At 40.0% G+C, this 13,375-nt stretch overlaps 1 protein-coding gene across 4 annotated transcripts in view; it reads left to right on the plus strand.

Moving 5' to 3' along the window:
* The window catches only part of ATG7 (autophagy related 7), a 262,622-nt gene that overhangs the window by 156,668 nt on the left and 92,579 nt on the right, over positions 1-13,375 (plus strand). Inside the window, exon 19 of one of the 4 annotated variants that reach the window (XM_063114003.1) lies at positions 8,408-8,480. The exons of the other annotated variants lie outside the window; for them this stretch is intronic. Within the exon in view, the coding sequence (XP_062970073.1) occupies positions 8,408-8,410 (3 nt within the window). The 3' untranslated portion in view covers positions 8,411-8,480. Of the gene's footprint in view, positions 1-8,407; positions 8,481-13,375 lie in introns of those variants that run through there. 4 annotated transcript variants of the gene reach the window in all.

The following is a 13,375-nucleotide window of genomic DNA, read 5'->3' on the forward strand; positions in this document are numbered from 1 at the left end:
TACTGCCATTTGCAACAACATGGATGGACCTTGAGAGAATTATATTAAGTGAAACAAGTCAGGCACAGAAAGAGAAATACCACATGTTCTCACTTATTGGTGGGAGCTAAAAATTAATATATAAATTCACACACACACACACACACACACACCCACACACACACAAAACCGGGGGGGGGAAGAAAATATAACAACCACAATTACTTGATGTTGATACGACAAGCAAACAGAAAGGACATTGTTGGGGGGAGGGGGGGAAGGAGAAGGGAGGGAGGTTTTGGTGATGGGGAGCAATAATCAGCCACAATGTATGTTGACAAAATAAAATTTAAAAAAATAATAATTTAAAAAATAAAAAATAAAAAAAAAATAAAAAGATCAACAAAATTTGCAAACTTTTATCTAGACTGACCAAGAAAAAGAGAGAAGATCAAAATTACTAAAATCAGAAATAGAGCAGGGGCATTATTACATTGTCACTATTTTTTGTGGTGGTTAGATTTAGTTTCTCTTTCTCATTAGCATTTTTGTTCTGCCAGTGGGTTTTGTTCTTTCTTGTGTATCTGTGATAGTGATTGTCATTTTTTTGGATTCCAGATCCTTCCTTGAGGATTTACTGTAAGGCTGCTTGTATACTGGTGAATGCCTGCAGTTTTTGTTTGTCTGGAAAACACACTATTTTCCCCTTATTTCTGAAGGATAGCCTTGTTAGGTATAGTATTATACCTTGTTAGGTATAGGCAGTTTTTTTCTTTTAGTATTTTGAATATATCATCCCATTTTCTTCTGGCCTATAGAGTTTCTGTTGAGAAGTCTGCTATTTTTCTGTTAAGAACTCCCTTATCTGTGACTTGATGCTTTTCTCTTGCTTCTTTTAAGATTCTCTGTCTTTGAGTTTTTCCAGTTTGACTGTAATGTATCTTGGAGAGAGTCTTTGTGGGTTGAATCTGTTTGAGAAACTTTGAATCTCCTGGATTTTGAAGGTCCAGTCTCTCCCTATACCTGGGAAGTTTTCTGTTATTATTTAATTGAATAGATTTTCCTATTTAATGAAAATAGTCTTTTCCTTTCTCCTTCCCTTCTGTAATACCCATGATTCAAAATGTTCATGTGCTTAAGGTTGTCTGCTAGTTCTCTTAGATTTTCTTCATTAAAAAAAAATTTTTTTTTCTTTTTTTGGTCCACCTGGATTATTTCAAAAAGACTATCTTCAAGATCAAAAATTGTTTCTTTTGCTTATCCTAGCCTGCTACTTAAGCTCTCAGTTGTGTTTTTATTTTGCTGAATTAATCTTTCAGTTCCTTGAGTTCTACTGCATCTTTTTTCAAGGTATTAATCTCTTTGTAAACTTCCTCCTTTTCATCCTGGATTATTTTTCCCATTTCATTATGTTGTCTAACTGAGTCTTCTCATATCTCACTGAGTTTCCTTAAGATTGTTGCTCAAATTCCTTTTAAGGAATTTCAGGAACTTCTTGCTCTATACGGTCTGGTATTTGAGAATTATTGTATTCTTTTGGTGATATTTTCTTGAGTTTTCATATTTCTTGTATCTCTGTATTGATATCTGGTCATCTGGTAGAGAAGTTGCTTCTTCTGTTACTCTGTAGTGGGCTTTGAGGAGAGAGACCTCTGCTGGTATCTCCTCGTGTCAAAGCAGTCAAATGTCTGGTGGACTGCCTGCACAGTGGCTGTGGCTACTGCTATGACATCAAACTGCTTTTGTGGCAGCCATGGCTGTGGAGGTGTCTGTGGTGGACCATCTGCATGGAAATGATGTTTTTGGTGTGCTGTCTTGCCTGCTTCTGGACAGAGGGGGCTGCCCTCCGCTGCTGCCTAGGACCCTGGGCATGCTCTCTTGCCTGCATCCAGGTGGAGGGGGCTGACCACAGCTCTTCCCAAAATATTTTCAAATTCAATCTAACTGGAGAGAAAAGACTGATTAATAAGAGAGTTAGTAGAACAAACATATTGGTGTATACTTGAGAAATTCAAATTCTCAAATCCCATAACCCAACTCCCCTGAAATACCTCATTCTTATTCTTGAAAGTTTGAAAGTTTCATGGTTCCAGGATTAATTTCAGGCTATGTTTTATTCCCTTGCCTTGTCTATACTATCAGTATTTGATGATATACTGTGCAGTTATGATTTCAGGGTTGCAGTTACAGCACTCCATTAATATAGTCTGCATTTTTTGTCGAGATTTTGTTAAACACAATTTCCTTTCTGCAGATTTGGGGATTAATGAATGATCATTAAAAAAGAAAGTTTAGCAACAACTGTAACATAGGCTGTAAAATCATAAACAGTCCAGCAGAAATAAACAGGGCTGAACTGATGGGTTGATTCTGAATTAAAATTCGGATTCTGACTCATCTGCTACAGAATTCAGAATTCTAGAAAATGCCCATTTCTCTCATAGCAGGAAAGTCATATGAAAAACATCATAATCATGTGATATGACTTCATTGGCACAGCAATTTACTATTCAGCAAAGTAAATAACACAATTAACAAGTGTTTCTGCTGGGCCTTTTGCACTTACATGGAGTTTTTGGCCTCTCCTTCACACAGCTGGTTTTGATTTGGTTCCTGTGGAATATTTTTTTTGTTTTGTATTTAACAACAGTCAGATATTTATGTACAGCTTCATCAAGAGCCTCCGATGACAAATATGCCTTTGGAGGCCAGTAGAAGCTACGGGAAACCCCCGTGTCAGCACTCAGGCCTGTTTCCAATGGAGAGAAATTGCTCTGGGGACTGACCTAGGCTGCTCATTAATCTAGTTCTCTTTTTCCAGAGCCTTCTGCTAGCTCACTTGCAACCTGTGCTGGCCCATCCTGGGACTGTGCCCTGCCTTGATTTTTCCTTATGAAGCAATCTCTCAAAACAGCCTTGGCCTTCTCTCCAAAGCGAGGGAGGAAAGGCAGAAACAGCAGGCAGAAAGCCATTTAATTCTTAGATTGGGAACTGCAGCCTGGTTTTTGAAATAAAGCTTGGCAATATCTCATTCAGAACTCACTTTATAAAATGTCCCTTTTATTTGCTGTCAGAGTTATCTACATGGATTTGAGATGTTTAGATAAATTGGTATTACGGAAGGATCCAGTTGGAGACTAGACAGTGAAGTCTGGGCAGAGTTCCCCACCCTTCAGAAAAGGAGTCTTCAATGGTGTAATCCACTTGGAGCTCTATGGGAGAGAGGAGGAGGAAAATCATGAACGCTAAAAGCAAAGCAAAGACAGCTAATGTTAAGAGATAGAACACGGGAACCAAGTCCTCCTTAAATTTTAGTCCTGGTTCTGCTAGTGTTCTTTTGAGTGACCTTGGATGAAAAACTTAAGCATTTTGCGCATCAGTTTCCCCACTTAAAGTGAGAAGATAGAAACATGTGAAATCCTTTTGAGCTCTGCCAATTCAGTGATTTTGACTCAAATATACCAGTTATAATGAAGAAAGAAAAAGATGATCGCTTTTTATATCAAAATGTTAAAAAAAAAATGTACCAAAGTGATTACCTTTTATACGTTTTATAAATATTCTCTGGTATTTATTATATCTGGCTGCCATTCCTAGAAACATTTTTGGACACATTCTTTTGGGATTTAGATCTATTCTGAGCCTTAAAAGAACATCTCTTGTACTTTATGTTGATTGGTGTGTATAGTGGTATACTACTGGTACACAAATCCCAACTGGTATAATCCACTCTAATCACACCTCACTCTCCAGACTTGGTGCCCAGGACTTCTGGCTTCTTCATAAACTCAAGCCTATCATGGCCATAATTGAGTATATTCATAAAACATGCTCTACTTCTCAGTACAACTTCCAAAGATGAGCTCCAAAGCCCTCTTATTTTAAGTAATGGCAGCATCCTTAGAATGCTGGAAGAGTAATATCTGGGCAGTTTCTTTTAAAATTAACCATATTACACCATAGAACTCATACAGTGTTTGAGTAGACTGAACCCTGGCCTGATTGGATCTGAGTTCATACCCCAGCTCCAACATGTGGTAAAGACTACTGAGTTCAACTGCGTGGGTTGTGCTGAGCAGAAGCGTATGCAGCAGCCCTGTGTGAGACTTTGGGTTGTTTACTTAACTTCATTGATCTTCATTCTCCTCATTTATAGAATAGGATTAATAATCCCTACCTCTCACAATTACCATGAGATTAAATAAGAAAGTACCTAACAAAAGAAAAATGGATAAATTGGACTACATCAAAATTTAAAACTTTGTGCTTTGAAGGATATTATCAAACACATGAAAAGACAGACCACAGAATGGGGGGAAATAGCTTTTTGCAAATCATGAATCTGATAGGGACTGGTATCCAGTATTATAGGGAATAAAAAAGAAATATAACTTAATTAAAAAATGGGTTATGAACTTCAATAGATATTTTTCCAAAGAAAATACATCGATGTTCAATAATCACATGACATACTGCTTCATATCCAACAAGATGTCTATAATAAAAAAGACAGACGATAACAAGGGTTGGTGAGGATGTATAGAAATTGGAACCTCTATATGCTACTGGTGGGAGTATAAAATTGAGTAGCCACTTTCAAGAACAATTTGGCAGCTCCTTAAAAAGTTAAACACAAATTACCATGTGGCCCAGGAATTCCACTCCTAGATATACAGCCAAGAGAAATGAAAACGTGTGCACACAAAAACTTGTACACAGTAATCATAACACCATTATTTATTCATAAGAATCAAAAAGTGGAAACAACCCAGATGTCCACCAACTGATGAATGGATAAACACGATGCAGCTATACATTGGACTAGTGGAATATTATTTGGCAATAAAAAGGAAAACACTACTAATACATGCTGCAATATGAACGTACTTTGAAAACTTTATGCTAAGTGAAAGCCAGTCACAAAAAGCCATATGTTGTAGGATTTCATTTATATGAAATGTCCAGTTTAAAAATCCAAAGAGTAGAAAGTAGATTAATGGTTGCAACGGTGTGGGGATGGCGGTTTGGGGGAAAGTGAGGAGTGGCTGCTTATGGGTAAGGGTTTCCTTTTGAGGTGATAAAATGTTCTCATCTTAGGGATGGTGGTTGCACAGTGTGAATCTACTAAAGCCATTGAATTGTACATTTTAAGTGGTGGGTTGTGTGGTGTGTGAATTATATTTCAGTAAAGCTGCTTAAAAAGCAAGCAAGCGTTTAGCCCTCATGCACAGAGTTGGGGTGCCTTGTGTTTGCTCCTCCCCTCTTCTTTTTCTGGCTCTCTCTGCATGCAGTATTGATTTTCTGTCTGTGACAGGCTGTCCTAGGATGTCAGTTTATTTGTAGGAATGAATTTTGTGTGGATTATGACAACAGTCTCTTCCATTTTTATTGTGACTCAGTTTTCGAAGCATGAGTTTCTGTTCACCTCGTTTAAACGTTTCTTGCCCTGTGACAGCTAGTTAATACTTGGGAAATACAGAAGGTGCCCAGCAGCTGGCTGCCTCCCTTCATGCTTTCTAGGGGAGAGAGAGCGTCCAAATGTCAATTCCAGCCACAGAAGCCATCAAGATGGAGGGGTTAGGGGAAGATGAGGACACTTCGTTACCTATTTTTGTAAGTTTAAGCAGGTGTTCAGAAAATCCAAATCCCAGCCCACGTCTGAATTTTTAAATGCCTCTTTACCACAGGATTTTCTTTTCTCGTCAAGACTTTTTAGTTTGAAAATTCTCAGACACACAGAAAAATTGAAAAAAAAGTACAAGGAATACCCATATACCTTCTGCCTGGATTCAGCAATTAACATCTTGCCACACTTGGTTTCTCTCTCCCCTCTCCCCTCTCTGTGTCCCTCTCTCCCCCTCGGTCCCTCCCTCTCCCCCCTCCTTGTCTCCCTCTTTCTCTCATCCCTCCCTCCCTCCCCATCCCTCTGGCCGGTGGCGGACCCGACACTTTGATATAAACAATACCATCGTCATCATAGAACAATGAACAATAATTCCATAATAACACCTAAAATCCAGCACACATCCAAATTTTCCCCGTGGTTCACAGGATTTTAAACCATTGTTTGCTTTTTCCTCAAGTTGGTAACTTTATACTTACCAATAACACCTAAGCACTGGTCACTTGGTATATCAACTGGAGGGTATCTTTTCACTCTCTTGACACCCTCACCCTCCTGTCTAAATGAGAGACGATTATCCTATTGGGCAGTGTGCCCCAGAGGTCCTGCTGTTCCAGGCAGGCCTCTTCCAGATGAGGTTCTGATCCAGGTGTCATCTGAGCATCCTGGTCTAACTAAGGCTGCCCTAGGAGCCACCCAGTCCTGAGCAGTGGCTCCTACCCATCCTCCACCCCAGGTCCCCAGTGCCTGAGGATTTTACAGAGGTAGGAATGGGACTAATGAAGGCTGTTTTCAATATTGAGAAGAGCCAAATAAAAACAAAACATTTAAGACTCAAGATGGTTACAATGACCAACTAAACCATAGAGATTTTTTTTTTCAACTAAATTCTTTTGTCTCAGAGTGGAATGGAATACTGGTTTGCCTGACCCAGTCAGAAGCTCTCACCTTTGAATTATTAAAACAAGTAAGTTAATGTATTTTGGGTGGGAGAGGTTTTTCAAAATCTAGTCTATGAGAGAGGGTGAAAACTAAAGGAATTCTTGAGGGGTTAGGAAGTGGAGAGCCTCTGGCCTGGGGTGCTGCCCAGCGACGTCCTGAGTTTGCATCAGCAGTGGAGGGTTCCCCAGGAGGTATTCTTGTAGCTCACCCTGTGACTGTGATTCTAAGGGCTATGTTTTTACAGCTGACCCTTCTCACTTGCAAACATAACAGCTGCTATGTGTTGAATTTGGGGGGTTTCCATATTTTGAGACTGTAAAATTACATTGGTTCTTGGTTCTGGGTTCTGGGATCTTGGTTTTTTTGATCCATCTTGTTTCTCAGTTAGCTGTGGGGGAGCAGGGAGGGAAGGGAATGTGAAATATCCTAAGGTGTGTGGGGTTTTTTCGTTTTCGTTTTCTTAAAAAATATTTTTGATGTTTTATCATCGCTTCTATCAGTCAAATATTCCTCTTGACGAGTTCATGGTGGTGTGGGAATCAAAGAGGCCGAGCCTTCAGGAGACTGACATGACATAGTTGGAGATGTAGGATAAAAAAACAACTGAAGCTCCAGGGCAGTGGGCATGCACGTGGTTCAGTATATTCTGCAGGATTTCAGCAGCATCACGTGCAAGAGTTGGGTTTTGAGCTGGCCTTGAAGATTGGAACTCCAAGTGTAGGAGAGAACCAGAGAAGGCATTCCAGGATGGCCCTGGCATGAAATCATCTGAGATCCCTGATGAAAAGAACTGAGAGGAGTGTAGCAACTAATGTTGATTCCATTATCTGTCATTTTCAGCGTGCTTTTGTACCTACCTTTTTGATTCCCGCAAAAATGTTATGAAGTAGTTATTGCCCCATTTTATAGATGAGGTTGTCAAGGCTCAGATATGTGAATTGACTTGCTGAGTTAACTGGACATTATGAAACCTAGCTGTGCTCAGTATCTTTGTACATCTGAAGGCTTACAAAGCATTTCCTAAGCCTGGAAGAGAGAGAAAGGTGTGTGCAGGGTGATGTGGAAGTGTTCTGCTTTATGGAGAGTAGTTTCTACTTTCATACTGAGCAGTTTCCAAAAGCAGTTTCGCTTTTTGTCTGTTTCCTTACAATTGCACTCTCGGATAGCATGGTTTCTTTCATAGAACCTTCCTGGGCCCTCGCCAGCCAGCAGCGCTGTGTTTTCCTACTCTTAAAAAACTGGCTTCTAATAAAATCGGTGGGAATGAGGTTTTACTCACTGACAAACTCGTGATTCCATCTCTGGACTTACCATTGGGAAAAGGGAGGTAACATATCTTCTTTCTTCCTGGCCTTTACTTTTCTCTAAATCATAAAGGCATATTAAGAGCTGTCCCTCACTTGCTTTTTATTAAGCTGTCTGGTGGGGAAAAAAAATTCAGTGTTAAAACTCGAAATATCTGTATCATATTGTTACAGGACAAAATTATTGAGTTCCTAATTACAAATAGGTAAACTTTTCTGGAGTTTTTAAAATTTTGTTTCGTTTTGATTTGCTGTTGACTTAAAATATTGTGGTTTTCCTAACTTAATCCTCCTTGGAAGATGCTATACCTAATACTACTCATCATTTTATTGAAAGGAAAGAAACTTGGCTTTAAAAAAGGTTTTTAAGATACTTCATTTTCATAAAAGACACACATATGCAATATTTATGTTATTCTTGTCTAACGTCAGCTCTAACCATTGAATTGATGTTTTGAAGCACCAATTCAGAACAAACCTTTTAGAGAAAACTATTTCAGGTTTCTACACCCTAATATTTGTGTATTTATGCTGTTTCCCCATTCCTCTCTTTCAACAGTGACCTGTGGAAATAAAGCGTTGTGCTTAAATACTGTGATCACTAGGCTGAAAAAGCAGAGCTCTCTTCAACCCTTAGCAGCATGGGCCTAGAAACAGGGTGGTCTTGTGGAAGGAGCGTGGATTTGGGTCCTGAAGAGTAGGGATTTACTCCTGGTCCTGCTACTAGTTCCGTCATCTCCTTTTGCATGGGCTTTATCTGTAGAATGGGTTAACACCTACCCCACAAAGTTGGTGTTATAATGTGCTCTGAAATCTTAGCAGTATAATATAAACATTAGTTATTGTAAGCTAAATACAAGTGAACCAAATGGAAAATCACTACAGATTTTTTTAGAATAAAAATGTTTCTTGATATACAGTACCATAGGCCTTTGGACATAAATGTCTTGAATTGAACTTTGAACAATCATTAGCCATTAAAATGGTCATTTGTATTAAATGGATATAATTTGAGTGTCAAAGAGATTAGCAAAGATGGTTTTGTTGCAGAAGAACCTGTTAAAAAAAGCTATTTGCTAATAGAGTATAAGAATACATATTACCTTTCAAAAAAATCTGTGTAAAAGCTTTGTAATATGAAACTGTGGCGACTGCATGATTAAATGGTGATTTTTAAAAGAGCATTCTTAACTGTTTTGATGTTGTTTTTTGTTTGGTTTTTGGTGGCTTGCGGGTACGGGAATCTGAACCCTTGACCTTGGCGTTATGAGCATTCTTATCTGTTTTGAAACTAACTCCCCCAAAAGAACAGCTGAGTGTAGCATTTTCTTTACTGTGTCCCCATGTGTCCCTTCAGTTCTGCTTGCTGTACATAGTTCTCTTCTGTGCTGTGCTCTCTCCCACCTCCGGACATTGTTCAGCTGGTCCTTCTGCTTGTCAAAGCCTGATTCCTTCCCCATGAGATCTGCCCCTGGTATTCTACTAGTCCCTCTAACTTAAGCGATTACCTCCTTTGAGAGAAGTGGTTTGGATTCACTCCTTCCTACTGAGGCTGAGATGCAAATGACATTGTGTAAATGAAAGTGTGAAAGCACCATGCACATTTGAGGTGACTTGTGTTATTACCAGTGAGTAGAGGAATAACTTGATCCAAACAATGCTTTTGGAAAATTAAAATGACAAGTACCAAGAAAATGTCTCCCCTGCTTTTTTCTTCAATATTTTCAAATGAATTATTTGGGGCTGAGCCCGTGGTGCACTCGGTAGCGTGCTGCGCTAGCAGCGCGGCGACGCTCCCGCTGCGGGTTCGGATCCTATATAAGAATGACCGGTGCACTCCCTGGCTGAGCGCCAGTCACGAGAAAAAAAAAAAAAAAAATGAATTATTTGCAGAAAACATAAAACATTATATATAATTTTAAAAATAAGTATAATATAAACACCAAAAAATACCTTATTGCTCTTCGCCCATCTCATGTTTTGCTTCCTGACCATAAGCCTAATGGTAACTGCCCTGTAGGCTCTTGTGATAATTATTCCCCTGCTTTTCTTTACAGCTTCTGTGTGGTATATGGATCCCTAAACAATATAATTTCATTTGCACGACATTGATCTTTTATAAATAGAATTATACTGTGTATAATCTTTTGTGTCTTCTTTTTCTCAGTACTGTGAAGGTTTCCATGCTGCTGTGTGTAGCCAAAGTTGGTTCATTTTCATTGCTGTATAGTATTCCACAGTTGGGTATACTACAATTTCTCTTCTACTGTAGATGGACATTTGTAGCACTTCCAGTTTGGGACTACAGTAAAGAGTGCTGGTTGTGTGTATCAGCTGGTTGGAGCATTCTTGTGTGTATCTGAGTCAGCATTTCTCAACCTTTTTTTTCAATATCACTGCTTCTAGGGAGAAAATTTAATACTAAAATTTTAGAATTTAAGTTAAAATAATTCTAAAGAATAGAATTTTGTCAGGGAGGGTTGAGTTTTGGAGAGCCACCAACCATTGTAATATCTAAGACTTGTTTTCACCTGCCAAAAACCAATTTTTGCTACTTTGGGGGATAATGTCACCTCATCAAGCATGCAATGCTCTAGTTTATTAATCTAAGACCGGAATTATTGGGTCAAAGAAAATACGCGTCTTCAACTTTATTAGATCGTGGCAGACTGTCTTCCAAAGCAGGTGTACCAATTTATCCAGTTTAAATGATTATCAGTATATGTGGGAGTTTCTATGGCTACATATCCTTGCCAAAATCTTGGTACCATCATATTTTAAAATTTTATGCAAATCTGTTGTGTATAATAGTATCTCATTAGGCTTTTAATTTGCATTTTCCTGATTACCAGTGAAGACACTGAGACCCAGAGATGTGGGTGGGACTCTTGACACCTCTGGGCCTCAGTGTCCTCACTTGATAAATGAAAGTATTGGTGGCTGGGTTAGGGCAGTGGTTCTCATCCCTGGCTGCCCATCAGAATTATCTGGGATGCTTTTTTAAAAATGCTAACATTTAGCCCACACCTGCCTGAAAAGGGCTGACTCATCTGTATTAGAGATTACAATATCCCTTTCAACTTAACATTCTTTGATAGTGATAAAGTCTTTAGCACCTAGATTTCATGGTCTTGATCATCCTCCTTGGTTGCACTCTGAATTAAGCATGCCAGAAGATTACTTCACTGTAATCTTATAGTTAAGATTACTTAACTATAATCTGTTTTTGTAAATGAGTTATAAAATGGAGAAAATGCCTTAATTTAGTCCATAGAGGAAACTTGGCATCAATATTTAAAATACTTTTTTTGTAACTGGTTTACTTTCAGCAGTATAGGATTTTCTTACATTGATACCTACTGTGACAAAATACACACCTGAAGACAATGTTAAGAAATTATAAATGAGCCTTAAAAAGAATGAGGCACACATAGGTCACAGCATCTGGGCAGACCACCAGCCTGACAAGGCTGAATTCATGAATTCTTGACTTGGTTTCCTCTAAAATTCTATCCAGTTGCCGGCCCCACCTCTAAATCCAGTCAGCTAAGGATTCCCTCCTCAAGGAGAAGTCCCTGCTCAGGCCTAGAACTGTAGCACAGTCAAGGTGAACCAGCTAGGCTCCGGGGACAGTTGGTTAAGACCCCTGCTCTCCTGGACTGGGCCATGGGTTGATAGTTATTGGGGCTTGGGAGGGGTACTGTGAGAAGGTGTTGTACCATTTCATCTACTTCTGTGCATCTTCAAAGGTCTCCATAATAAAAAGTTCTCTAAAATTCACTGGTCAACACCAGGTCCGTGGTGTCTCCTAGAGCCCATCTCCCACTCATAACCGTATCATGTATGATCAGTATCTGACACTTGAGTGGCATCTTGCATTTTTCGGAGTGTGTTTGCTTGCATTTACTTAGCTGATTATCATAGCAGTTGTTTTCAGTGAAAAACCTTTTGTAGCCATTTAGACCTGGTTACAAATGACAGAAACAAAGAGCTCAAACCGGTTTCAGTATAAAAGACTAATTTATTGCTTCATGGACCAGGTCATAGAATCCTGGCCCCAAGGATTCTAGATTGTGAGATTTAATGTCACAGCCATCTTTGTACTGGTGATGTGTGTTCTCTCTTTGTTGGCTTTATTCTCTCTCTCACTGCTAGCAGGTTCTTTTTTTTCCATGTAACAAGAAACATGGCCTTGGGCAGTTCCAAAATCTCATTTTTTAAGAGCATCTTTCCCTGCAGCTCCTAAAGGAAACTCCCACATAAGGACTGTGATTGGACAGGCCCAGGTCACATGACTTCTCTGGACCACTTGCAGAAGACAGGGAAGGACTGCTGTGATTGGCCAGCCTGGTCCAGGGCAGGGTGTGATGAGTGAGAGGGGCATACCACAGGGGGGCTGGCTGGATGGATGGCTGTGGACATGCGTGGCGGAAGTCTGTTGTAAGTCCACTCTACTCAGTCCTTCTCCCATGCCTGTTCCTCTTCCTCTTGAACAATTCTGCTTTTCTATGAACAATTCAAATTAAGGAGTTTAGTGCAAATCATGAAATTCCAGCCCTGAGGTTTTCCCCCAAGCTTGACTTACTCTGCTAGAAAGCAGAGTGAGGATTTATTCCCATCTTCTTCCAGAAGGATTTACCCCCATCTTCTCATCTAAGCACAGATACCAGACAAGAACTCTTATTCACTGAGTCTTTTATTGAACTATCTGTACAGTCTCCTTCACCACCACCCTCTAAAGGGAAGAAAGAATTTTCTCTGAGATTGGAGCACAGTGCTTCTAACTTTCTCTGTATGAGGCAGCACACAGGAAGTCTCATTCTGGATTAATACTCAGCTACTCCTTCCTCACGAGGTCACACCTCCCAGGTGGGGAAGGGGAGCACGCTGGCTGCTTCTGACCCAGTGTGCACTTGGGAGCCAGCTGAGGCTTCATCTGACAGCTGGCGTGGCGATGGTCAGCAGCAGTGTCTGCCTCAGGACGTGCGCCTTCATTCTCCCCGACTGCTGCCTCAGGACTTGCGTCTTCATTCTCCTCGGCAGCCTAGAAAATAACTTACCATGCTGAAACAACGTGTTGATAAACCCAGATCTGTAATTAGGAACATAAATGACACAATACAGGCCTCACACAAATGAACAGTTGTGGGGCATTATGGGCCCCTATGGATTATTTGACTGAAGAAAAGGAGGGGGGAAAAGCTGGTTGCTGTTGGACAAATTGCTACCAGATGTAGATTTCAATAAACACCACACTGTTGTTCCCCTGCTTGAAGGTGCTATGAATTCCTTGAGGCAACAGGGCAATCAGTAAACCAGGGACTGTTCCAGCATGAATGGAGCCTCCTGGTGTTCCCTGTCCCTGGATGTTTGTCCACAAAATGCAAGGCAGACCCTGGGGGCCTCTGCCCTACCTGACATTTTACACCACAGTAATACACTTAAAATGTAGCAATCAGACCCTGTGGAACCCAAAAGAAGCTTGGTTAAAATGTCACAAAAAGAAAGTGTCATGGGGGAGGCAAGG

The sequence above is a fragment of the Cynocephalus volans genome, chromosome 11 (assembly GCF_027409185.1).
Source record: "Cynocephalus volans isolate mCynVol1 chromosome 11, mCynVol1.pri, whole genome shotgun sequence".
Taxonomy (NCBI): Eukaryota; Metazoa; Chordata; class Mammalia; order Dermoptera; family Cynocephalidae; genus Cynocephalus; species Cynocephalus volans.